This window comes from Somniosus microcephalus, chromosome 12, assembly GCF_052327205.1.
Source record: "Somniosus microcephalus isolate GS21.2 chromosome 12, FLI_Smic_1.0, whole genome shotgun sequence".
Taxonomy (NCBI): Eukaryota; Metazoa; Chordata; class Chondrichthyes; order Squaliformes; family Somniosidae; genus Somniosus; species Somniosus microcephalus.
Genome location: NC_140998.1, coordinates 110,065,916 through 110,092,781, shown reverse-complemented (window position 1 = coordinate 110,092,781; position 26,866 = coordinate 110,065,916). Strand labels below are relative to the sequence as shown.

Here is a 26,866-nt window from a genome sequence, read left to right as displayed (position 1 = left end):
CTGTACAACGACACCTAAATCTCTCTGAACACCAACATTTAATAGTTTCTCACCGTTAAAAAAAAAAAAATTCTGTTTTTCGGTTCTTCCTACCAAAGTGAATAACCTCATATTTCCTCACATTATACTCCATCTGCCACCTTATTGCCCACTCACCTAACCTGTATATATCCCTTTGCAGGCTCTTTGTGTCCTCCTCACAGCTTACTTTTCTACCTAGCTTTGTATCATCAGCAAACTTGGATACATTGCAATCGGTCCTTTCATCTAAGTCATTAATATAGATTGTAAATAGCTGAGGCCCAAGCACTAATCCTTGCGGCACCCCACTAGTTACAGCCTGCCAACCGGAAAATGACCCGTTTATCCCTACTCTCTGTTTTCTGTCGGTTAACCAATCTTCTATCCATGCTAATATATTATCCCCAACCCCAAGAGCCCTTATCTTGCATAGCAACCTTTTATGTGGCACCTTATCGAATGCCTTTTGGAAATCCTAATATACTACATCCACTGGTTCTCCTTTATCTACCCTGCTAGTTACATCCTCAAAAAACTCTTAATAAATTTGGTAAACATGATTTCCCTTTCATAAAACCATGTTGACTCTGCCTAATCATATTATGATTTTCTAAGTGCCCTGGTACCAATTCCTTAACAATGGATTCCAGCATTTTCCCGACGACTGATGTCAGGCTAACTGGCCTGTAGTTCCCTGTTTTCTCTCTCCCTCCTTTCTTGAATAGCAGGGTTACATTTGCTACCTTCCAATCTGCTGGGACTGTTCTAGAATCTAGGGAATTTTGGAGGATCACATCCAATGCATCCAGTATCTCTGCAGCCACCTCTTCTAGAACCCTCGGATATAGGCCATTAGGTCCAGGAGATTTGTCAGCTTTTAGTCCCATTAGTTTCTCAAGTACTTTTTCTCTACTGATCTTAATTACTTTAAGTTCAGGGTGAGCACATGGGCTCTTCTGTGTATACCTCTTTGGGTCAAGGACAGCTCTTTTTAAGTCCTGGTGGGGTATTTCATTGTTGACATGGGTTGGCTGTCTCTTGTCTTCACTGCTAGAGAAAGTGGAGTGGCCCATGACATAAGGGGGGGTTCTAAGCCACTTTAAGGTTTGCTGTTCCTTACGGCTGCTTTATTCCGGTATTTCCACCTTTCCCGTTCGATTTCTTTATTTTTCCCTTCCTTCATTTCCCCTCATGGTAGCACTATTCCTCACTGTAGGAAAGATGTGCTTGCATTGGAGAGGGTGCAGAGGAGATTCACCAGGATGTTACCTGGGCTGGAGCGCCTCAGCTATGAAGAGAGACTGGACAGGCTGGGGTTGTTTTCCTTAGGGCAGAGAAGGCTGAGGGGGGACCTGATTGAGGTATACAAAATTATGAGGGGCACAGATAGGGTAGATAGAAAATAACTTTTCCCCTTAGTAGAGGGGTCAATAACCAGGGGGCATAATTTCAAGGTAAGGGGCAGGAGGTTTAGAGGGGATTTGAGGAAAAACTTTTTCACCCAGAGGGTGGTTGGAATCTGGAACTCACTGCCTGAAAGGGTGGTAGAGGCAGGAACCCTCAACATTCAAGAAGCATTTGGATGAGCACTTGAAACGCCATAGTATACAAGGCTATGGACCAAGTGCTGGAAAATGGGATTAGAACAGACAGGGCTTGATGGCCGGCGTAGACACGATGGGCTGAAGGGCCTCTTTCTGTGCTGTATAACTCTGTGACTCTATCACTGTGGTTACTGTTACTTCTTTTTGCTGCTGTAAACTTCTTTTCCTCTGCTCAGGTTTTTTTTTTAAAACAACGTTTAACTTCACCTTGCTATGTCTTTCTTCTCCCTGTACTGCAGCCTTTCCCTTTGTCACTGTTTCTTGTTTGCTTTAGTTCTTTTACTTTTTTATTTTCCTTTTTCTTCTGCCACATCCTCTTAAATTATGAGATCAGGTTGCATAAACTTAGTTTGTATTTCTTTGAGTTTAGAAGGTTGGGGGGGGTGATCTAATCGAGGTCTTTAAAATGATAAAGGGATTTGATAAGGTAGATACAAAGCAGTTATTTAACTCGGTTTCCTATCAACATACCACTATTCTTTACTTGCATCTACACTTCCCACTACAATTAGTGAACAGAGAAAAATACGACCCATGTGTGTCACTTTGATGGAGTCACTGCAGTAGAACTGCTCTGAATCTGTGTCATAGCTGACAAAATGCTTAAACTTACATTTATATACATTTTTCTCATTAATTTCTCACTGTTCTCGCATATTAAAAAAAATTACCACAGATTTCCATTTTTTTCACTCATTCCTTTCTCATTTTTACCTATTCTTCATCCTGTACTATTTTTATTCTCTTTTCTAATTATTTCTTTCCGGTTTGAGTGTTTTCACTTTTCTTTGATTATCTTTCCCTTCCACCGCCCCGCCCCCCCCCAACTAATTACACCGTGCCATCTCCACATACCTGGTCTTCCATCTACCAGTGTCTCACCATAGTATCTTCTGTTTCTCCATAGGACAATCTGCTTCTACATGCACTTTACAGGCTTAATGACTGGAAGATTAAAGATCTTACACAATGCTCAGGAGATGCATGTTCACTGGGCCAAATTAGCAACACTTTAGAGGAACAAAAGGCAGGAGCATGGGTAGTTTGAACGACAATGCTACAGAGTTATCAGAATTACTATAGTGAAGAGCATTTTTTCTCCGTGAAATCAGGTTTACCACACAGAGGCACAATCTAGAAAAAGGCTGTGGTTAATAAAGAACTGCAATGCCTCAAGACTAGAATTATAATACATTTTAGTAAAAATAGATAATGGCACTTCTTGTGATAGAAATATTTACAACCTTCCCAGTTTGAACAGACAACGAGGGTTAGAATGCTTAGAGAAAGCATGCTGAAAAAAGCCGTGTAGGTACCCTACCTATCTCTTCCACTAAAATTGACACCTGCTGAAAATGGAGCAACTGCAGTGATGGCTGGTAAACCAGGTTAATGGCCTCTGAATATGTTAAGACTTAGACACACTGGCCTAGAAATTCAGTGGGCTGCGCCACCCGTTGGCGCCCAAAGAGGGCACTTAGTGGGTTTTGCGCCACTGGCCACGCCTCCCGCTAAATTTAGTGGGGCACTAATGGCGGCGCTAGCCGTTAGCGCCGTCACCGATGACGTCATCGGTGTGCGCAGCGCCCCACTACCGCCCCGATCACCAAATTTGTTAGCGCCCCCTGCTTTAACGCCGGTCGCAATTTGCGACCGGTTCAGGGGTGCCTACCTGCGGCGGTAGAGGCGCTGAGGTGCGGGGCGGCCATTTTTTTTGCTGGCCGCCTGCCAGCACCTCTTCACGTTGCCGTCCCCAGCCTCCTGAGCATCCCCCCCCGCATTGTGCTGGCTGTGCCCCAAGAGCCCGGCACTTCTCCTCGGTGCTGGGCTCTTTTGCTGGCACTCGCGGTCGCCGATCGGGCTGCAGCAGGCTCCTCCCCTTTAAGAAGGGGAGGAAGGCCTGCAGTACCGCAGCGCGCCGTGCCGCAGCGTGTGGCGCTGCGGCGCGTTGCGCTGCGATTTTCAGTTGCAGCGCCCCAAGAGGGATGCGGGGCGCCTCGAGTAGCGCCGCGCTTCCGTTTGGGGCGCTGAAACTCAATTTCCGGCGGGCGGTCGCGACGCCTTCCGGGGCGGTACCTCCGGCGCCCTGGCGAGACTGACGGGGCGCCAGTGAATTTCTAGGCCACTATTTAGTAATGAAGCAAACCACTTGACCATCCTTGTAGGAAATGTACAATAGAACCAGTAGTCTTGAAGACTTAATGTGGTCTATGCAAATAGAAAATGCTCAACACATATAGAGTTAAAGCCAGAGGTTATTTATCAAGAAATGTGTGGTTGGGAAGAGATGCAACCCAATGTTTGAAGTTTTTTGTAAGTAAAGTATATTTGTCTTAACAAAATAAACAGCAGCTAGAGTCTGCATTTTACTAATACAAAAGCAAAATATTGCAAATGCTGGAAATTTGAAATAAAAACAGAAAATGCTGGAAATACTCAGCAGTTCAGGCAGCACCTGTGGAGAGAAAAACAGAGTTAATGGGCTGGATTTTCCAAGCCCCGAGGAGGCGGGCATGGAGGCGGGATAGCCCGTAAAATCGGAGAAAGCATGGACGAGTGGCAAACCCGCCCCCCATCCTGCCTCCATGCCCACTTGCCAGGAGGTGGGAAGATGTGCAGCTTCGGGTCCCGTCTCCTGGAGGCGGGAAAGGCTTTTAATCCTTTTAACTGCCTGTTAACAGGCAGAAAAAAGGATTAGTGCCATTTTACCTTCACAGGTGAAGGCTTCCCGACCTCGGAGAACCCCGCCGGGTTAGAGGAGACGTGGAGGAGGTCTGCGGTGGTTGGAGGCACCTGGGAGTAAGGTGTAGAGGTGAATGATGGGTGCATGTGTGGAGTGGTAAGTATGCAAGGTGAGTGATTAGTTTAAAAAAGTGTTTACTTACCTTTTTTCCTTCTATAGCCTTTAGCCGCGCTGGATCGGGAGAGCGGACATCCACCTTGTCAATTTCAGGTAATGGCTGATGGACCCTCCGATCCATCAGACATCTGAAATTTACTTATTTTCAATGTTTGTTGAGTCCTCACCACAAAGGCTCATCAAACTAAAGAGAATGTCAGTGTTTGATAGCTTCACAGAGCTGTCAAACGCTGACATTTCTCCTTTCAAGAAGTCTTGACAGATAGCACGTCTGACGTTGACGTGATCTGACAGTGACTTCTTCCCTAATTGGCTTACTGAGCCTGCAGGGCGGGCTTAACAAGCTCAATCAAGGGAAAATCCCTCTGAATGGTCAGGCGAGGATGGAGGCGGGACATTGACACAACAAGCAGCAACCAACTCGCCTCCATTCACAAAATCCAGCCCAACATTTCAGGTCGATGACCTTTCGTCAGAGCTGGTCGAAGGGTCTTCGACCTGAAACGTTAACTCTGTTTCTCTCTCCACAGATGCTGCCTAACCTGCTGAGTATTTCCAGCATTTTTTGTTTTTATTTCTGCATTTTACTAATGTGGTGATGGCTGGAAGCCACTTTGCTTTCCACAATAAAAATGTTCAACAAACTGTATGGTTTATAGACTCATTCTGTAAATAATTCTGGAGAGCCTTCAATGCCATATTTTCACTGTAAATGTTGTTAGGGAGCATTGGTCATATATTAAATTTGTGTTCTCCATCAACTTGGTCATTGCATTGTGTACGGGAAGGCTTTAATCTACAAAATTGTCTCAGCAAAATTTAATCAAGTATGAATTTTGACATAATTCCCAATTTGTGCAATTCTGTAAGGCAATATGTATATCAGAGTATTGGCTCCCCTGGTGTTTTGCTTTCTGCCATGCAATGAGCTTAAGGCATTCATCCCCATTTATAACAGCCAATTAGTGGAATCGAATCAAGAAATGCATGGCTACTGTAATCAGTTACAGGAAATATGTCTGGGTTGTGCTTGTTGAACATTTGAGGAAGACAACTTAACAGGGTTCAATTTCCAAGCCATTTACAGCAGAATCAATGTTTAATCAAGTCATAGGTAAACTTTTAAGTTATAGCCTTTAAATCTCAAAATGATCTTAGAGTTAAAAGTGTATTTTAAACCATTATTTAAAAAAATTAGTGGATACCGTTTTCTGTGGCACCTTACAAATTAAGAGGAATTGCCTACTGTTACATTTGAATGCCCACTTGTACACTACTACTCATTCTGTTCGTTATGCTGAGGTGTGGCTGACTCAATACAGTAATGAAAAGACTTTATGTACTCAGTGCCGTGAAAAAAATTGGCTCTGCTAAATGTTGGAGATGTGAGGATTGGGTGGGAACCCCTACCCCACCTCTTGTGGGATTATCCCAGAGGACTACTGTATACGTGTCAGGTGATAGTATTCTACAGAGAAGCTCACCAGATCCCAATCGGCCTGGTGCTATTCATTTTGTGTAACCATATATTATTGTGTGTATTGAACTATAAATCAGATAAATGCTGCTGTGTCTCTTGGTAGTGTAGAGAGCAATTAAGTACTTTTCAAAAAAATAAATGTAATGGACTAGATAATTCAAATTAAAAAAATATGGTTGGGTGCTTTCTGTAACCTGAGAAAACCTGAGAAACAGAAAATGACTAATATAATGAGCCGTTATAATGGACAGAGCTGAGATGCTATTGAGACATTCTACCAGCCAAAAGCCAAACTAGTTTATTTATTGCTTGTTGCAAACAGGGAAGGAGATCTCAAGAAACTGGTGGTATAAGACTTTAGTTATACTAAGAAAGTCCATAATTTTGTGGTATTTTGTTGTTTGCTTTAATAAGTTTATTTCCTCTCGCTATACCAGGTGACAGCATTCCATTGCATGCCATGAGTAAATGAATATGGGTCCAATCACATTCTGAAAGGGAGGGAAGGGTTTGGTGAGGCAAACTGTGGGCCCCACTACATAAAACAATGACAAAATTTCTGAAGTAATTAGCAGGGCTCGTCCAGGTTAAGCATGTCAATACATCCTCTCAAGCCTCTATACTAGAAAAGAACAGATTGCAAAGGAAGGAGCAGTCTTACACTTGTGCCTGACAAGAGTAGAGTCAAGCTGTGCCCTGTTTATCAGTCTGGAAAACAGAAGTGCTCTGCTCAGTAAAAATGGATAAAGAGAATCCTTATAAAGACTGAGATTTTGACTCGATGTAGCCACTTTGATTTATTGATGTTTGCCAGTGGTCTATTCGTGGTAGTCTTCTGTTTGATGGACTTCTGGAAATTTATCAAGTACTTTATGAACACTATTTACTCCAGAGATATTTTTTCCTTAAAAATGATCTATACTTTTGCTTTGCTGCATCAAATGTTGAAAAAAGCGTGTGCGAAGGCAGAACAAACACCAGCCTCCTTTAAATTTGCTACCCACACTACAACAGAACAAAACAAAGATTTGTGAACAGATCTGTGTCATCCACGTCAATCAAAATGCACATGGCATTTTTAATTCTTTATGTTCTGTACAGGCAGGTGCAGATTAGACTTTAGGAACCAGTGTCTCATCCACATACAGGCTGTACATATTACTCCATTTCATATAAAGAATTAAAGCTTAATTTCAGCATATAATGTTGCTACGGAGATGACTTACCCAATTCATCTTTATTTGCAAAAGTTAATTGCTTTCAGTCCTAAGTCCACAACAAAGTATATCTGACATCCTATGTGACATAATTTCTTCTCCCTATCCAGCTCAATAATATTGCAAACTTCCATAATAGCCTCATGTCACAATATATTACAATATAATTACGAACTGAAGGATGATTGGCTGTCATCTTTGATGCATTAAATTTCTTAGAATAGGGAAAGAATTTATTTTTTTACCCACCCTGATATACAATTAATATATAAATGTTCAGAAATATGGCACAGCCAATTCTTGTTAAATGAAGAACTGCATTCATTTAGTAGATGCAGGAATAACACGAATCACAACATATGCTGAAGGTGTGTAATCTTTAGCTGTGAACATGATAAAATGTGTTGTTTGGCCTACAATGTATCTAGTTAAAGGAGAAGGTTATTCATCTGAATGTCTCCACAATATTATTACGAGATAAAGGACAATGTCTGCAATCTAATAGTGCTTTCACTTTTCCTTTTTTCTCATATTTTATGCTTTATAACCTGACCATGTGCAACCTCATATCTGAGCTTCATATCTTAACCCCATCACCAAGACTACTTCCACCTCTGCAACATGAACTGTTTACACTATTACTCTCCACTACTGCCACTGAAGCCCTATCTACTTTTCCATTACTTTCAATACCCTCCAACTCCTTTCTCAGATACCTCCTGAGTTCTACTGTGCATAAATTCCAACTTGTCCAAAATTCTGTCATTCACATCCTGTCCCTCTCTCTTGTCCTTCACTCCTGGCCTCACCAACTCTGATTCATTGAATTCAAAATGCTCATCCTTGTTTATTAATTTGTCTATGGCCTCATTTTGTGATTCTGTGCAACACCTATTGATGTGCCTCAATAATTCCGAGACTCGAAGGTAGCAGAACAAAACAAGGCTTTTATTAACTTAGAACGAAACACGTAAGCGAGAGAGATGTCGTCCTTCTGGAGATTGGGGCTAGACTGAAGCTAGCTTACAAACGGGGCCAGGTATGGGCGGAGCCCTACACACAGCACATTCCAGCACATTCCAGTATACAATACAGCACATTCCAGTACACAATACAATGAGGTCTGGGGGAAGGGAAATGACACTGAAACCGATCTCAGTCACAGGCAGTGATGAATGGAAATATTTCATCACACCTATCATTCCCATAAACCAGCCCCTGTCCTTTGATCTTCTGACTCTGGCCTCTTGTGTATGGTCCCTCACTCCGCGTCACCTCTGGTCACAAAACCTTCAGCAATTTTCATCCTAATCTCTGGATGTCCCTCTCTAAACACCTCCATCATGTTAACTCTCTCCCCATTTTCATAAGCCTCCTTAAAACCTTCTTGTTGCTTTTAATCATTTCCCCTAACTCTCCTATTACTGCTTGTCATCTGTTTTTCCTGTGAAGCGGCCTGGAACATTTCATAAATGCAAGTAGTTATTGCTCAGAGGCAACCCAGAAGCAGACATTTTTCCTAAAATGTCCTCTTCTTTCCATGAACTTCTCCTGTAGTGACATTGTGAGCCAAGAGTATTGTCTAAGACCCATCATGTTATGGAATGCAACCGGCAGCTTTAACCCAGTTCATTTGATGGCATGAATAATTCTGTGAAACTCCCTTTATTCTCATCAGCACAGACTAACCTTATAGTTCGGTTTGCATCATCATGTTCATGGTCCTGCATGTCACCATTGTCACCGTGACTCCCTGGGATTAATATTTCAGAGTCATGAGATATGGACTCTTCCATGTCATCGATCAGTGCATTGTTTCTTTCACTGTCATTGTCATCACTTCCTTCTTCCATTACTACATCTGACTCTGCACCAGGACTAAGCAAATCTATCAAAATATACAAACCACACAAACCAATCACAATTTTTGCTGGTGATGCTCTAACATTCATCTAATACTTAAGCACTAGTTAAAGAGAAAAATGTCTAGGAGTCCATAGACTTTACAAAAGTAACACATGTAAGATGACAACGGAACATTTCCTCTTGGTGTTTGACACCAGGTGTACAATTTCTTTACAGTTTAAGTGATGACTGAACAGGTTCCACAGGTGATGGCACATCAAATCACGTATTTGCATGAAATATTCAAGTGCATTATTGTGCCAAAGAGTGAAGATTTTTAATCAAAAAAAACCCCAAATGTTAAAAACTCCTTAGAAGATCCATTGTTTGAGATGTGGAGATGGATGTAAGTTCCAACTTGCCTCCATTAATAGCCACTTCACCAAGGCAATTATTTGGCACTTTAGGGGCACAACGTTTATGACAGTTGAACTTGCAATCTAACAGAAAAAAAATCAAAGATTTAGTTAATAATATATGAACAGCTCATAGAATATTATGTATTAATACTGTTCTTGAATAAACAATACTGCAAAAAATTGGTTGTTTACAAAAGGCAAATATGGAAATCACATCAACAACAATTAATTTTAATAGACTTTTGACAACTGAACTTTCTCATATTATGTGAAAGATGAAGTAGGTTGTGTCCTGAGTCAGTTCAGTGGTACAACACACTGAGAGCTAGCCTCCTGCATGATGGAAACATGGGATTAACCCTTGATCTCCAGTCAGTACCCAATCAGAGATTCGAGAGAGACTGAATTGAAGGGAGGTACTTCCCCAGAGGGAGGGGGTGGGTTAAAAAATTATACTTAGACAGGAGTCAATCAATATTTCAGTCAAGCATTTCCTGATAGTTGGGTCAAAAGCAGCATTCCAAGAGCTCTGGGAGGAAGCTGGTGCCTGTTCGGTCAGATGGGGAACAGAAGCATGAAATAGCGTGAAAAATTGCATTTTGATAAAACATCATTTTTCTTTTCAGTAATGGAGTAAGCAAATGGAATATAAAAGCAAGAACATTGATAAGTAAGTTAATTAAAGAACATGACGTCCTGAGCGAGAAAGTCCTTTTAGCACATCAAGGCCACTCTGCAGAAATTTTGTTTTACTCTCGGAATATTGGAGTTGCTAGCAAGGCCAGCATACAGGCAAGCCTTCAGCTTGAACCACTGCAGTCCCACAATGCTGTTAGGTTGGGAGTTCCAGGATTCTGAGCCAGCGATGATGAATGAACGGCAATATCTGTCCAACTTGGGATGGTGTGTGACTTGGAGGGGAACTTGTGAGGGTGTTCCCATGTCCCTGCTGCCCTTGTCCTTGTGGAGGTCACGAGTTTGGGAGGTACTGGCGAAGAAGCCTTGGCAACTTGCTGCAATGCATCCTGTAGATAGTACACACTGTAGCCATGGTATGCCATTGGCGGAGAGAGTGGATATTTATGCTAGCGGATTGGGGCGCCGATCATGCGGACTGCTTTGTCCTGGATGATGTTGAGACTCTTAAGTGTTGTTGCAGATGCATCCATCCAGGCAAGTGGAGAGTATTTCATCACACTCCTGACTTGTGCCTTGTAGGTGGTGGAGAGGCTTTTGGGGAGTCAGGAGATGAGCCACTTGCCACAGAATACCCAGCCTCTGACCTGCTCTTGTAGCCACAGTATATATGTGGCTGGTCCAGTTAAGTTTCTGGTCAATGGTGACCCAGGATGTTGATGGTGGGGGGATTCGACAATGGTAATGCCATTGAATGTCAAGGGGAGATGGTTAGATTCTTTCCTGATGGAGATGGCCATTGTCTTGCATTTTTGTGGCGCAAATGTTACCTGCCACTTATCAGCTCAAGCCTGAATGCGGTCTTGCTGCATGCGGGCATGGACTACTTCATTATCTGAGGAATTTTGAATGGAGCTAAACACTGTGCAATCATCATCGAAGAGCCCCAATTCTGACCTTATAATGGAGGAAAGCTCATTGATGAAGCAGCTGAAGCTAGTTGGCCCTGATTATGTCTGATTACTCTAGCATGGACTTCCCCAAATTATCAAAGTTATTATGATTACCTTATAGACATTCTGAAACCTTTGATTATTTCTGTTGAGTCCTCCAGGATGGTAGTTGTGACAGGAACTACGCGTTATTTTAAGTCAAGCTGGGTCGGGTAGCGCTAGGTCTCTGGGACGTTCACTGGTAGGAGTTTCTGCTAGGTCTCGGGGAAACATGTAAGCCAGTTGATAATGTGGGCCATCATAATTACAGACTAAGTGTCACCAGAGGTAACCGTACAAAGATGCCGGCTCATGAACACTGTCTCCCAAAACTTTAGTTCATGTAAATGAATTATGACCTGGAATCCTCTGTTTAGTGGCTCAGGACTTCAATCACATACAGTAACAATATCTGTTTTATTTTATCCCTCACATTTTCACTAAAGAAACGCCCATCACAGCAGTGCTTGGCAGACATTAATATGTTTGAATTTTTACTTTCCGCTGCTGAGAACACAAATTGTGAGTGCAGTTATACTTCCACTTTCAATTCAACACAAAGGAGTTTGAAGTATGTATTGATGCAAAAGGAGCAACAGTTCCCGATCTAACCTTGCCATGCACTAAATGCAAAAGATGTGAGACCCCTTTGGGGAAGCCATCTGACACCACTTGGGCTTAGCACAATGTGTAGTGTAACGTCAATGCAGTGTGAAGCCCAGTTTAAAAAAATGCTCAGAAATTACTGCGGAGTCTACTTAATGGTTCGAGAAAGTAGAGCTTGCAGTTGTGCTCTCAAAATATTAAAATATACTGTCTAAGGAATGGAATTCTGCATATGTTGGTAAAGTAATTGTACTGCTCAGCTACCGGTCTCAGTATAACTGCAGGCTTAGCTTTGGGATAAAATAGGATTTACCATCCCACCTGGGTAAAAATTCACACAGTATACTTTCAAAGATTAAAATTATATGATTTTAAGAAAAACAAAATCAATAGAGTCTTAGATAATGTGGGGCATTTACCATTTCCCAAAGTCTAAACTGTATCACAGATGGCACCAGGGAACATCTCCGAGTTTTTTGATACCTGACTGATGAAATAACTGGTTCCGTAAATTCCCCATTGAACATTGTTTTTAAATTAAAATTAATTAAATACCTCTTGGGCATTCATCAGTATATTTGAAGTCCTATCACAAATTAGATTGGTCAAAGGTGGTGAGGAGCTACGGTGGTTATATTGTAAACAAGCTTTGAAAACAGATTTGTAAGATTTAAGGGTACGGTAGCATTGTGGTTATGTTACTGGACTAGTAATCTCAGAGGCCTTGACTAATGATCCAGCGATTTGAGTTCAAATCCCACCACGACAGCTGGGGAATTTAAATTCAATTAATTAAATAAATCTGGAATAAAAATGCTAATATCAGTAATGGTGACCATGAAACTATCGGATTGTTGTTAATAAACCCATCTGGTTCGCTGATGTCCTTTCGGAAAGGAAATCTGCCGTTATGTGGTTGACTCTTAGCAGCCCTCTGAAATGACCTAGCAACTCACTCAGCTGTATTCAAGAAGGCAACTCACCACCACCTTCGCGAGGGACATTAGGGATGGGCAATAAATGTCCGTGTATGAATTTTTAAAAAGTTTAAACAATGTGGAGTTTGTTGGAGACTTATTCAAGCAGGAGCGAGTTTGGATAGTTTTAAATTGTAGCCTCATAATGAAAAATAAATATATAATTAATATGATGACCTTTATTGAACAAAATGAGTAGAATCTGAATTAATTTAATGTGCCAACACGGTAAAAAGAAACTGCACTGCGAGAAGTAAACACAATACACATAACACAACTTTTTAAATTAGTTTTCATGCAAATTAATTACAATACTCACCTTTACACTGCACACCCTGTCTAAAAAGCCCTTTCAAAAGCTTCTTACAGTACTGGCAAACAGTGGGACGAGTGTAGGAATGAATTACAAATGTGTGAGGCACTTTAACTTTGGAAAGGAAAATCTTATCCAGTTGAATGGGACGACCAATGTATGACTGTGAGTTTGAGCGTTTCTCTCTTCCAATGAAAGACTCAGATGGTGTCTTCTGCTACAAGTACATAATAACAAAGTGTCATTTTATTTGCACAGTTATTTTTCTGTAACAGATTAGAAAGACGTTTGTAAAAATATTAAGTACGTACGGCTAAATAGATAGTCATTTACATGATATTGAATAAGGCTAGGTAACCTGTTAATAGATTGCAAACATGGCAAAATGTATACAGCAATTAGGAATTACCTAATTACTTAGGAATGGTACATGTTAGAGACACACACATTTTTATTCTTCACTGTCTATTTTTTCTTACACTATTAAACAGCAATTTGCACACTGATTGGCTTAAATTTCTACACCAATTGGTTCACACTTAGCTATCAGACAGCATTACACAGGCTGGAAAGACATACTGTTGAGTCAGTTTTAAAGTGCTTTGGAAAGTGAGAGGGTTAAGTAAGTAAGTGCAATCTGCAGCTATGCAAATATAGTTGTAGGTTAGCAATAACATTTAGGTTAAAACACAAACTGAATATATGATCTTTGTATTATGTTACTGAATCAGAGATGTAATTGTTATTTTCGATTAATGATATCGCAGCAGTCAATGTGTGCCTGGGTTTTAAAATACTGTTTTATCTGACATTTTCTTTGAATTCTAAAACATTTGCACTCTATGTTTTCTCAGTTTCCGGCAGATGCTACTAGTACACCTATTATGCAACTTAAATACTAATGTATTGAACTCACAGTATGTTGGTATTTATACCACAAGTGTGAGGGTAGATTGCTGAATAACAAATGCAGTTATTTGCATAATTTATTCTACTGTTAGGAGTGGGATTGCTTATCCTGCCACTCATTCCTTTAGTCCCCGCCCCACAACTAATTCCATAGCCATATTTTAATGTTATATTTCAATAATATGATGGAAGTATAGCCTACTCCTAATTAAAGTTGTTTAATTTGAATTATCCAGTAACTAGGCAACTTAATGAAACCAAAAAAGTTCGAGCTACTAGACTGTGCTTTAAATTTCTACCTCTATGACTCACTGGAACTTAAGTATTAAAGAATATATATGCACACACACCTTGTAGCATTACTGGTAAGGCCTAGTAAAGGGGTTATGGGCTAGAAAGTTGGTGCATTCGCGCCTTTTTTTGGCACTAACGGGGCGCAAACGACTTTTCGCCTGGTCGCGGAGCTGCTAACTCCCGCTAAATTCAGCGGGGGTTTCGCGGCGGCGGTAACTGGTAGCACCCTGCTCCGCTGCGCAGGCGATGACAACATTTTCGCTCCACCTGAATCTGCGCCGGGCGATGACGGCGACTGATTCGGGAACGGAAACGGAGCGTCAGGAGGCTCGTGGGGCGCTAAGTAAAGGGCAGGCAGGGAAAAAAAAAAATCGGCCGATTATTTGTCACGGACCGTTATGTCTTTGAACGTGCCGCAATCTGGCAGCCCAGCACGCCGCTTCAGTGCCAGGTTGCTGGCACAGCACCCTGCTCCCTGGTGGTCCAGGTTGGGCCTCGCAGAGTTGTGGGCTTGGGCCCTCCCCTTTATAGAGTCATAGAGTTATACAGCACAGAAAGATACCCTTCGGCCCATCGTGTCCGCACCGGCCATCAAGCCCTATATATTCTAATCCCATTTTCCAGCACTTGGTCCGTAGCCTTGTATGCTATGGCATTTCAAGTGCACATCTAAATGCTTCTTGAATGTTGTGAGGGTTCCTGCCTCTACCACCCTTTCAGGCAGTGAGTTCCAGATTCCAACTACCCTCTGGGTGAAAAAGGTTTTCCTCAAATCCCCTCTAAACCTCCTGCCACTTACCTTGAAACTATGCCTCCCGGTTATTGACCCCTCTACTAAGGGGAAAAGTTCCTCTCTATCTACCCTATCTATGCCCCTCATAATTTTGTACACCTCAATCAGGTCCCCCCTCAGCCTTCTCTGCTCTAAGGAAAACAACCCCAGCCTGTCCAATCTCTCTTCATAGCTGAAACGCTCCAGCCCAGGTAACATCCTGGTGAATCTCCTCTGCACCCTCTCCAATGCAATCACATCTTTTCTATAGTGTGGCGACCAGAACTGCACACAGTATTCCAGCTGTGGCCTAACTAGCATTTTGTACAGCTCCATCATAACCTCCCTGCTCTTGCCTTCATTAGCCGAGGCATAGATTATAAGAATCCCATATGCCTTCTTTACCACCTTATCTACCTGTCCTGCTGCCTTCAGGGATTTATGTACATGCACACCAAGGTCCCTCTGATCCTCTGTCCTTCCTAGGGTCCTACCATTCATTGTGTATTCCCTTGCCTTGTTAGTCCACCCAAAATGCATCACCTCACACTTTTCAGGGTTAAATTCCATTTACCACTGTTCTTCCCATCTGACCAACCCATCCATATCGTCCTGTAGCCTGAGGCTTCCCTCCTCGCTATTTACCACTCCACCAATTTTCGTGTCATCTGCAAACTTACTTATCATACCTCCTACATTCATATCTAAATCATTAATGTACACTACAAACAGCAAGGGACCCAGCACCGATCCCTGCGGTACACCACTGGACACAGGCTTCCAGTCACAAAAGCAACCTTTGACCATCACCCTCTGCCTCCTGCCACTAAGCCAATTTTGGATCCAATGTGACAAATTGCTCTGGATCGCATGGGCTCTTACCTTCTTGACCAGCCTCCCATGCGGGACTTTGTCAAAAGCCTTACTGAAGTCCATGTAGACTACATCAACTGCACTACCCTCATCCACACACCTAGTCACCCCCTCGAAAAATTCAATCAAATTGGTTAGACATGATCGCCCCCTGACAAAGCCATGCTGACTATCCTTGATTCATCCTTGCCTCTCCAAGTGGAGACTAATTCTGTCCCTCAGAATTTTTCCAATAATTTCCCTACCACTGATGTTAGGCTCACTGGCCTGTAATTCCCTGGTTTATCCCTACTACCCTTCTTGAATAATGGTACTACGTTAGCTGTCCTCCAGTCCTCTGGCACCTCCCCTGTGGCCAGAGAGGTTCTGAAAATTTGTGTCAGAGCCCCTGCAATCTCCTCCCTTGCCTCACACAGCAGCCTGGGATACATCTCGTCTGGGCCTGGGGATTTATCCACTTTTAAGCCCGCTAAAACCGTTAGGACCTCCTCCCTCTCAATGCTAATTTGTTCAAGTATATCACAATCCCCCTGCCTGATTTCTATGCCTACATTGTCCTTCTCCATAGTGGACACAGATGCAAAATATTCATTTAAAACCTCACCTACATCTTCCGGCTCTGCACACAGATTGCCACTTTGGTCCCTGATGGGCCCTACTCTTTCCCTGGTTATCCTCTTGCCCTTAATATACTTAAAAACACCGTGGGATTTTCCTTTATTTTACCCGCCAGTGTTTTTTGATGTCCCCTCTTCGTTCTCCTAATTTCTTTTTAAGTACCCCCCTGCACTTTCTATACTCCTCTAGGGCTTCCACTGTTTTTAGTCCTTTGTATCTGCCAAAAGCCTCCCTTTTTTTCCTAATCCATTCTTGTATATCCCTTGACATCCAGGGTTCCCTGGGTGTGTTGGCCCCACCCTTGACCTTTATGGGAACATGTTGGCGTTGTACTCTCTCTATTTTCTTTCTGAAAGACTCCCACTGCTCTGATGTGGATTTTCCTATAAGTAGCTGATCCCAGTCCACTTTGGCCAGATCCTGCCTTATCATGTTAAAATCGGCCTTCCCCCAATTTAGAACCTTTATTTCCGGTCCAACTTTGTTCTTTTCCATGACTACCTTAAATCTCACCGAATTATGGTCACTGTCACCAAAATGCTCTTCTACTGACACTTCTACCACTTGCCCGGCTACATTCCCTAGAATTAGGTCCAGTACTGCCCCCTCTCTTGTAGGACTTTCTACATGCTGGCTCAAAAAGCTCTCCTGGATGCACTTTAAGAATTCCGCACCCTCTAAGCTTTTCACACTCTGACTATCCCAGTTAATATTGGGGAAGTTGAAATCCCCTACTATTATTACCCTATTATTTCTACACTTCTCTGAGATTTGCCTACATATCTGTTCCTCTATCTCCCCCTGACTGTTTGGGTGCCTATAGTACACTCCCAGCAAAGTGCTTGCCCCTTTTTTGTTTTTAAGTTCTACCCATGTGGCCTCATTAGAGGAACCTACTAAGATATCATCCCTCTTTACTGCAGTAATTGACTCCTTGATTAATATTGTGACACCCCCTCCTCTTTTACACCCCCCTCTGTCTCACCTGAAGATTCTATACCCCGGAATATTGAGCTGCCAGTCCTGCCCCTCCCTCAACCATGTCTCTGTGATAGCAACAATACCATACTCCCATGTGTTCATCAACACCTTCAATTCATCTGCCTTACCCGTAAGACTCCTTGCATTAAAATAAATGCCATCCAACCTTGCCACACTTGTAGTGTATGTGCCTTTAAGAGCCCCATGTGTACTGTAATGCCGGTAATGGCCACTCGGCTATATAAGCCTGAGTATTGTGTTGTATCCGTTAGTTCCCCTCCAGACTTTGTTTAGTAAACACCTATCAAACCAACTCCTGTCTTCAGTGTCTCTATCAACACACAGACACAACAGTGGTGACGAAGTGGAAACGGACTTACCTACAATTTGGCAGGACCTCAAGGACATCGATTCCTCTGGCGTCCAGAAGAATCAAGAAGTGAAAGAAGCTGTTGTTTCACCAGCTGGCCAAGCTGGTGGCAGGTACTGCGGTAATCCTTCCTGGGTGTCAGGCTGGGGCTCCAGCGGCTGGCCCTACAGCTGGGCCAAGCAGCGAAAGCGGAGGCAAGCAGTAACAGATGGGGAGGGAGCACTCGGGAGACAGCCGGCGCTGCAAGCAGGTCGGCGTTCAGACCTAGAGAGAGAGTCCGGCGGGAACGAGTCTCCAACTGTAAATAAATAAATAAAAAAAGAACGGAAACCGCGGGAAACAGCGTTGTCATCGGCAGCAGCGGCGGGAAAGCGCGGGAAGCGCCATATCTTTTCTGCAGAAAAGAAAGAAAAGCGCGGGAAGCGCCATATCTTTTCTAAGATGCCTAATTCTGGCAATATTGATGCTTTTGATAACGAGATCGAGGATTGGACCACATATGTGGAAAGAGTGGAGGTATATTGCACCGCAAATGGAATAGAAGATGAAAAAAAAGCTTCAGTACTTCTAAATCTAATGGGCGCAAAGACATACAAGCTGTTACGAAATTTAATCACTCCAGCCGAACCGATGGACAAGAATTTTAAGGAGATTGTTCCTACCCTACACTGCCAATTCGAGGCAGGACTGGCAGATTCTCTACGAGACAAATTCGTCTGCGGTCTCCGAAGTGTAGGAACACAAAAAAGGCTACATTCTGAGAAAGATTTAACACTGGACAAGGCTTTCAGTGCAAGAGGAGCTGCAGAGATACAGCAAAAGCCACAAGACTTCGGCACCCATGAAATGACACGGGGTTTCGAGAGATGTTATCGCTGCGGCAGATCCACCCATGACCAGAGGGACTGCTGGTTCAAGGACAAAGCATGCAGGCAATGCGGAAAAATGGGACACATTACACGTGTATGCCGATCTGGAAACAAAAAATCCACTAACAGGAAAAAAATCAATAAGGAAAAGCACAGAAAGGTACAAATGATGACGGACAGTAGCTCCGAAGACCAGAAGAGCGATAGCGACTCTGGGAACAAGAGACTAAGCTCTCTCAAATTACATAATGTAATTGCCAAAGACGATTACCAGACCATTTGGGTTACCCTCACAATAGCAGGGTCCCCAGTTAAAATGGAGCTAGATACAGGATCAGCTCTGACCGTCATAAATCGACGGGATTACGAGTGGCTATTTCCGCATATACCTTTAAAAGACACATCCATTATCTTGAAAACATATACGGGGCAGAAAGTATAACCCAAAGGAAAAATAAGGGTGCCTGTTGTATACAACGGCAAGGAAATACAGAAGTTGTATTTATACGTTCTACAAGATGGTGGTCCACCGCTGTTGGGATGGGAATGGATCAGGAAAATACGTTTAGACTGGCACTCCATTCAGGCACTGATGGTGACCAGTAAGGAAAAAAATGATGATGATGTCATACCTGAACGATTAAAAGACATCTTGGCCAACGCCAAGGAAGTGTTTCAAGAGAAACTAGGAATCTTGAAAGGCATCACCGCCTCAATAAAAGTGGAAGATGCAGCAATTCCCAAGTTTTTTAAGGCAAGACCGGTGCCATACGCAATTCGTCCAGCAGTCGAGGCAGAGCTGGAGAATTTGGAAAAGGCAGGCGTATTATCTAAAATAGATTGCAGCGAGTGGGCAACACCCATCGTTCCAGTCATGAAGAAAGCATTGAAGAATGATAAATCTGAAGAACAGAGAAAAATTCGCATCTGTGGAGACTTCAAGGTGACTGTAAACCCAGTCCTTCACACAGTACAGTATCCTCTTCCGAGGATAGAAGATATTTTCGCCTCACTATCTGGAGGGAAACATTTCACCAAAATTGACTTGGCACAGGCATATCTACAGATGGAGGTTGAAGAGGCCTCTAAAAAATATCTCACGATAAACACACACAAAGGTCTGTACCAGTACAATTGACTGGTTTTCGGAGTAGCATCCGCTCCAGCTATCTGGCAAAGAGCTATGGAGCAAGTCCTCCAAGGGATTCCGGGGACTCAATGCTACCTAGACGACATCCTTGTAACAGGAGAAAACAACAACGAGCACCTTGCCAATTTGGAGCAGGTGCTCACTAGGCTGAGAGAACGGGGCCTACGAGCAAATCGCCCCAAGTGCGAATTTTTCCAAAATCAAATATCATATTGTGGCCACATAATTAATAAGGAAGGGTTGCATAAGTCACCTGAAAAAATTGAAGTGGTCATAAAAGCCCCAGCACCTGAAAATGTTTCACAATTAAAGTCATTCCTGGGATTAATAAATTACTATCATAAATCTTTACCCAACTTATCAACTCTTCTACGCCCTCTTAATGAACTGCTACAAACAGGAGTAATTTGGAAATGGAGCGAAGACTGTAAACGTGCCTTCCATAAATGCAAAGACTTAATCACGTCCAAAGAAGTTTAGGCTCATTACAAACCATCACTGCCAATCAGACTGGCGTGCGATGCATCCCCTTACGGCATAGGAGCAGTATTATCGCATAAATTCCCTGATGGCTCGGAACGGCCGATAGCTTTTGCGTCACGCTCATTGAACTCAGCTGAGCGTAACTATGCCCAAATCGACAGGGAAGCTCTCAGCCTGGTATGGGGAGTGAAGAAATTCAACCATTACCTACACGGACAAAAATTTACCTTGTTGACTGACCATCAACCCCTCATCTCCATATTCAACACTAATAAGGGCGTTCCCATTATGACAGCGCAAAGGCTACAGAGGTGGTCCCTTTTTCTAGGGGCACACCAATACAACATAGAATACAAAGGCCTAGAAATTCAGTTTCAGCGCCCCAAGTGGAAGCCGGCTGCTAAACAAGGGTTTCGGCGCCCTGCTTGGGGCGCTGAAACTGAATGTCGGCGTGCAAAGTGCCGCAGCGCCACCCGCTGCGGCACGGCAGCCTGCGGTACTGCAGGCCTTCCTCTCACTCTTAAGGGGGAGGTGCCTGCAACAGCGCGATCCCCGCTCGCGAGTGCCGGCAAATGAGCCCGGCACCAAGGAGAAGTGCCGGGCTCTCTGGAAACAGCTGGCAATGCCGCGGGGGGGTGGTGTAGGAGGCCGGGGACGGAGGTGCGGGCAGGCGGCCACCGAAAAAGCAGCCGGCCGCACCTCCACCTTAACTCGCCCCACTACCGGCACAGGTAGGCCCCTGTGTACCGGTCGCTGTTTGCGGCCGGCGCGGAGGAGGCGGCAGCGACCAAATATGGCCAGCGGGGCGCTGCGCACACCGATGATGTCATCGGTGGCGGCGCAGTGCTATAGGCTAACGCCGCCATTAGCGCCCCGCTAAATATCGCGGTAGGTTTGGACAGTGGTGCAAAAGCCCTCTTTGGGCGCAAACTGGTGGCGCAGGCCACTGAATTTCTAGGCCAAAGGATCAAAACAGCATGGGAATGCTGACGGTTTATCGCGCCTACCGTTGCCAACAGTAGAAGAGGCACCTACAGTGGACCCAGTGGAGATGTTCCACTCAACCATAGTGGAATGTCTACCAGTAACAAATTCTGCCATTGAAAAGGAAACGAGAAATGACCCGACTCTCTCACGAGTCTACGACTTAACGGTGAAGGGATGGCCAGCACATGGCGAACCACTGTTGCCAGCATTCTCGCAAAGAGAACAGCTGTCAGTGTGCCGAGGAACCTTGATGTGTGGATCCAGAGTGGTGATTCCACCCAAACTCCAGGATAAAGTGCTAAAGGAGCTTCACGAGGGGCATCTGGGTGGAGTGAAAATGAAGAACCTAGCCAGAGCGTTTGTATGGTGGCCAGGTATCGATGGAGACAGCGAAGACATGACCAAGAGCTGCCTAGGATGCCAGAAGGTCCGAAACGCTCCACCACAAGCCCCTCTACACCCATGGGAGTGGCCCTCATCTCCCTGGCAAAGGGTACACATCGACTTTGCTGGTCCATTTATGGACTCAATGTTCTTAATCGCGGTTGATGCACACTCCAAGTGGCCGGAGGTAATAAAGATGTCCTCCACCACCACGGAAAAAACCATCACAGTATTAAGGACCATATTTGCCAGGAATGGGCTGCCGGAACAGATCTGCTCTGATAATGGACCGCAATTTGTGTCCGAAGAATTCAGGAAGTTCTTAAAAAACAATGGGGTTAAGCACTACACGTCCGCCCCATACCATCCCGCCACCAATGGATTGGCTGAAAGGTTTGTCCAGACCTTCAAGAAGGCCATAAAGGCCATGGGTAATGAAGACATAAAACTTCAGCACAAGGTGGATAAGTTCTTGTTCGCATACAGGAATGCAACACATATGGTTACAAACCAAACTCCCGCCATGATGTTCTTCAATAGAAGCCTAAGATGCCGGCTGGATTTGATCAAGCCCAACATCAGAAGGGACGTGGAGAACCGACAATTTCAAGGCATGAATGAAAGGCCAACTAGAACCTTCCAGGTAGGTCAACAAGTTTTGGCCCGGGACTACCGTACCGAGAAATGGCAGCCTGGAACTATCTGCACACGACTAGGACCGCTGATGTATACCGTGGACATCGGAGAAAGCATAATAAGGCGCCATGCTGACCAAATCATAGGGTCATCCGAAAAGGGACAACCTACACCACAACTCTATATGCCTAACGATGAAGTAGAGATACCCATATCTACCTCCGATCCAGTGATACTGGAACCCGATGAACCCGACACTGGCATTCAAGCCGAATCAGCCTTGCCAAAAGAACCTACTACACCACCAGAAACTACTACACCACCGAGGCGTTATCCGGACCGAGTCAGGAAGCCTCCAGAGAGACTGACTTATAATTAATTAACTGCAGCAATGTATAGATTATTTTTCTTGTAACATGTAATTAATAATTACTTAAAATATTATGTACTGGTTTACTAAAAGGGGAGGAATTGTAGTGTATGTGCCTTTAAGAGCCCCATGTGTACTGTAATGCCGGTAATGGCCACTCGGCTATATAAGCCTGAGTATTGTGTTGTATCCGTTAGTTCCCCTCCAGACTTTGTTTAGTAAACACCTATCAAACCAACTCCTGTCTTCAGTGTCTCTATCAACACACAGACACAACAATACTCCCTTGTGCCATTACCTATTTGCTCTGCCTTCCAGACTGACTTGTTTTTTCCTCTATAATTAGCTGTGCATCACCCCCTACTATAGCTCCACTCCGTATCCCATCCCCCTGCCAAGTTAGTTTAAACCCCCCCCCGCCAACAGCACTAGCAAACTTCCCCGCAAGGATGTTGGTTCCGTTCCGGTTCAGGTGCAACCCGTCTGACTTGTATAGGTCCCACCTTCCCCAGAAACAGACCCAGTGATCCAGGAAACTAAAGCCCTCCCTCCTGCACCAACTCTTTAGCCACGCATTCATCTGCTCTATCCTCCTATTCCTATACTCACTAGGTGAGGGGAAAAGCCCTTCCACGCAGCAGCGCTACATGGCCCAGAGCGTAGCGCTGCAGAACGCTCCGCCCCTATATTCGGGGTTAGTGCTCTAAGAAGGAAGTGGAGTGCTTAATTCAAGCTCTTAATTGATATTACCTCTTGGGGTGGTAAAACTGAAGTTAGCGATCGTCGGTGCTATTTGTCAAAGGTTGCCAAATGCAAAGCTGAAGGGAAAAACATAAGGGGAAAAATTCGTTAACGACCATTTTGGGTCGCTAACATCGCCTGGGCGCTAAGGCGATGTTAGCGAAACGAATTTTTCCCCTTATGTTTTTCCCTTCAGCTTTGCATTTGGCAACCTTTGGCAAATACCCATACCAGGCATGTGTTTTAAAATCTTCACACTCCCATGAAGCCAGGCAGCCAAAAATTTTAACTATTTTTCTGACAAATTAAAATAATGTTTTGGAGGCTGCTTTCTGAATTTGTAACTTCAATCCTGTTTCGGGACTTTGCAACAAGTCTGCCAAAATTACTTAAAAATCATGGAAAATGCTAAATTAACTTATTATGTAATAATAATTAAAATAAAATACTCCCCAAATAAAATTAAGTAAAACTATATACTAAACTTGTTGTATAAAGACTTGATAACTAACCATTGGATATAGAACTTTTCTCACATGAGGGGAATCTACAAATACCACTCAAAATTTGTCACTCATGAATTATTTGGTATCCTTAATCGAAGAATATACCGTATTCAATTGTTGGATGTTGATTATCTTCTAGATCTGTTACTGAGGTTACTGTAACATCTGACAGTAAGCTATGTGGATGGAGATAACTAAATTGTTTGTCCTCTGTAAATATTATTATGGGTAGCAGACATTAATTTGTACATACCTCAGTGTTGGAGCCAAGAGGAGACTGAAGCAAGAAGCAGAAAGTAAAACCCACAGTGGAAATACACAAAAAAAGAGACAAAAATGAGGGGATATTTTAGTGCAGGCTTTCGATATTTAGGTTCACAAACTAGGGTTAGAAATTTCTCATCACATCAGTCTTAGTTGCTGAATTGAAGCCATCAGTGTTTAAAATTCACTTTCATCCATTTTCTTCAGAGTGGTCAAGATGTTAGTTATTTGGTTTCTAGCCATTGTATGTAATGGAATATTTCACAGGAGGGTGAGCTACAAAGTTATACAGTATTCTGATTCACAGCTTCCCATAAGATCATTTGAAGAGCAAAACTTTATGTACATCCTCTGAACCTCCAGATTAAATTGCAACTTTGAAATTACTCTCTGCTGCAGTGAAAAATATTTCATATGTAATTGTGTAGATAAGGTACGACTTTTTATTAAGAGCTGTTTCAGGTTTTGTGAAGTACATTGGTTTGTGATATCAATACTGAAGGTTTATTGAGACATAAACACTTTAGACTACAGGGAAATCTATGGCCAATGTAGTCAATGTACAAGTTACTTTCTTCACCGTATAAAGCAGGCGTGTACGTGCTAATGCGATTTGCCCGCTTTACATGGTGGATGGTAAATCGATCAGACTCCCTACTGAAAAACCAAACTGATCAATCTCTACTAATATTATTGGCGATGCATAATCGAGCTAACAAGTGACTGTAATAACCCGTAGCGTTGATCAGCTGGAATAGCCAAAAAATCATGTTGGTTTGTGAAAGTGGAATCCTTCTGGTTATAGACAGGTGAACTATATGTAATATGAAAAGAAAGAGCTTGCATTTACATTGGGCCATATATTCCGATCCCTATGGGTGTGTATAAGCTGTGTACACACCCGTAGGGACATCGGAAATTCCGGTTTCAGGCATGCGAAGCACATGCGCTGAAAACCAGCATTTCCGATCTGTCAAGAATGCTCTTGACAGATCGGACGCCTGCCCTAGTGAACGGCCTCTGCAGGTGGAGAGTTCCGCTTTCTGCAGAACCTCCACCCGCAGAAAACCCTTCGAAATCTTACGCCTGGCAAAAGGGGCCTCCGTTTAACGTCTTATCCAAAAGATGCACCTCCGACAGTGCAGCACTCCCTCGTACTGCACTGGAGTGTCAGCCTGGATTGTGTGCTCAAGTCTCCCGAGTGGGACTTGAATCCACAACCTTTTATAGTACAGTACTGCATACTGATCAAGTGTGCTTATTGGCAAAATGTATTGATTCTCCGGCCCCTCTGTATCGGATAATGATTTCGTTAACTGGAAACCAACGTGTATTTAGCAAACAGTTGATTGAAGCTGTTAACAACCATGGGAGGCAGTCAGAAAGTGGAGACTTTGGGTGGCTTCAATCAGCTTTTCCCTGGGACATTAAAGATGGATGAAAGAGGTGCTTTCAACAGACATGATTTGTACCAAATGGATTCCTTTTAGCTAAAACATTTTTGCATTACAGTGCCACTATAGTACTGAGGCACTCAGCTACTCAGGTGAATAGTTACATAGGATATACAGCACAGAAACAGGCCATTCGGCCCAACCAGTCCATGCCGGCTAACAGTACTTCCCCCTGTCTCTGCACCTGCTTAATATGTTACATCTCCAGCTTTTTCCAGTTCTGATGAAGGGTCCCAGACCTGAAACGTTAACTCTGTTTCTCTCTCCACGGATGTTGCCTGGCCTGCTGAGTATTTCCAGCATTTTCTGTTGCTATTTCAGATTTCCAGCATCCGCAGTATTTTGCTATTATAGTACTTAATCGCACTTTAACGAGGTGCAAAACGCTTATTGAATTGCCCGCAATAGCCAGCGTGCTTTATGTGTTGTAAGTGGCGTCTTTGTAATTGAATTCAATGGTAATGACAAATGGTTATCACCATTTGCCTGATATAGGCAGTTGCCCTGGATAAGCATGGTAAGTGGTGAGGACTGTACTTGGTTTGACCCATGCACCTTTACATGTCAGTCAGTTTAAAATCAGTAATACACATTCTGAGATTTGGTTATAAAATGATCCTAGATGGCCCTTGGACGTTGTGTTAATCTGTGAATCCAGAATCAAATCACAACCATTAATCAAGGACAATCCACCCAGATTTTTAGTGATGCAGCAGAGCAGTTGGGAGCCCTGATAGCAAGGGGACTATCGCTGAATAGTCACATTCTCAGTTGGTCAATAAAAGTAAAAGGTCAAGTCAGATTTGGCAGAGTGGAGCATATTCACATCCATGTGTGTGAGTGCAATACCCAGGTATGTTGTCTAATGTAGCCTAAACTGCAGAAGCAGCGAACTGTGAGGTGACACCAATCTTTTAGCTGCTGAGCACAAGGTCAGAAACCACCCCCCTTTCCTGAGCTCCTTTTCCCTTGAGGCAAATAATCAGCTATTTGACCAGTGAATTGAAAACAGTGAAAGTTGCTGTAAGATGAAGTCCACCTGGCCAAGTATCAAAATGAATTTAAAATACCTTAATCTTATTCGTGGGATTCACATCTAAATTGTTCCTTCGAGGATCTAATGGGGTAAAATTCACCATTAAATAGACTTCAGCTTAGTGCACTTTAATTAGGTACACTTTATTCTGAGTGATGCAGTGATTTAATTGAATGGGAGTGTGCATTAAAGAAAATTG

At 43.3% G+C, this 26,866-nt stretch overlaps 1 protein-coding gene across 1 annotated transcript in view; it reads right to left on the bottom strand.

Annotated features, from left to right (window-relative positions):
• Positions 1-26,866, bottom strand: part of prkd1 (protein kinase D1) — a 576,249-nt gene that overhangs the window by 48,677 nt on the left and 500,706 nt on the right. Inside the window, exons 5-7 of the mRNA XM_086003420.1 lie at positions 12,977-13,187; positions 9,450-9,527; positions 8,872-9,070 (exon numbers count right to left, since the gene is read on the bottom strand). Coding sequence (XP_085859546.1) covers positions 8,872-9,070; positions 9,450-9,527; positions 12,977-13,187 — 488 coding nt within the window. The remainder of the gene's footprint in view (positions 1-8,871; positions 9,071-9,449; positions 9,528-12,976; positions 13,188-26,866) is intronic.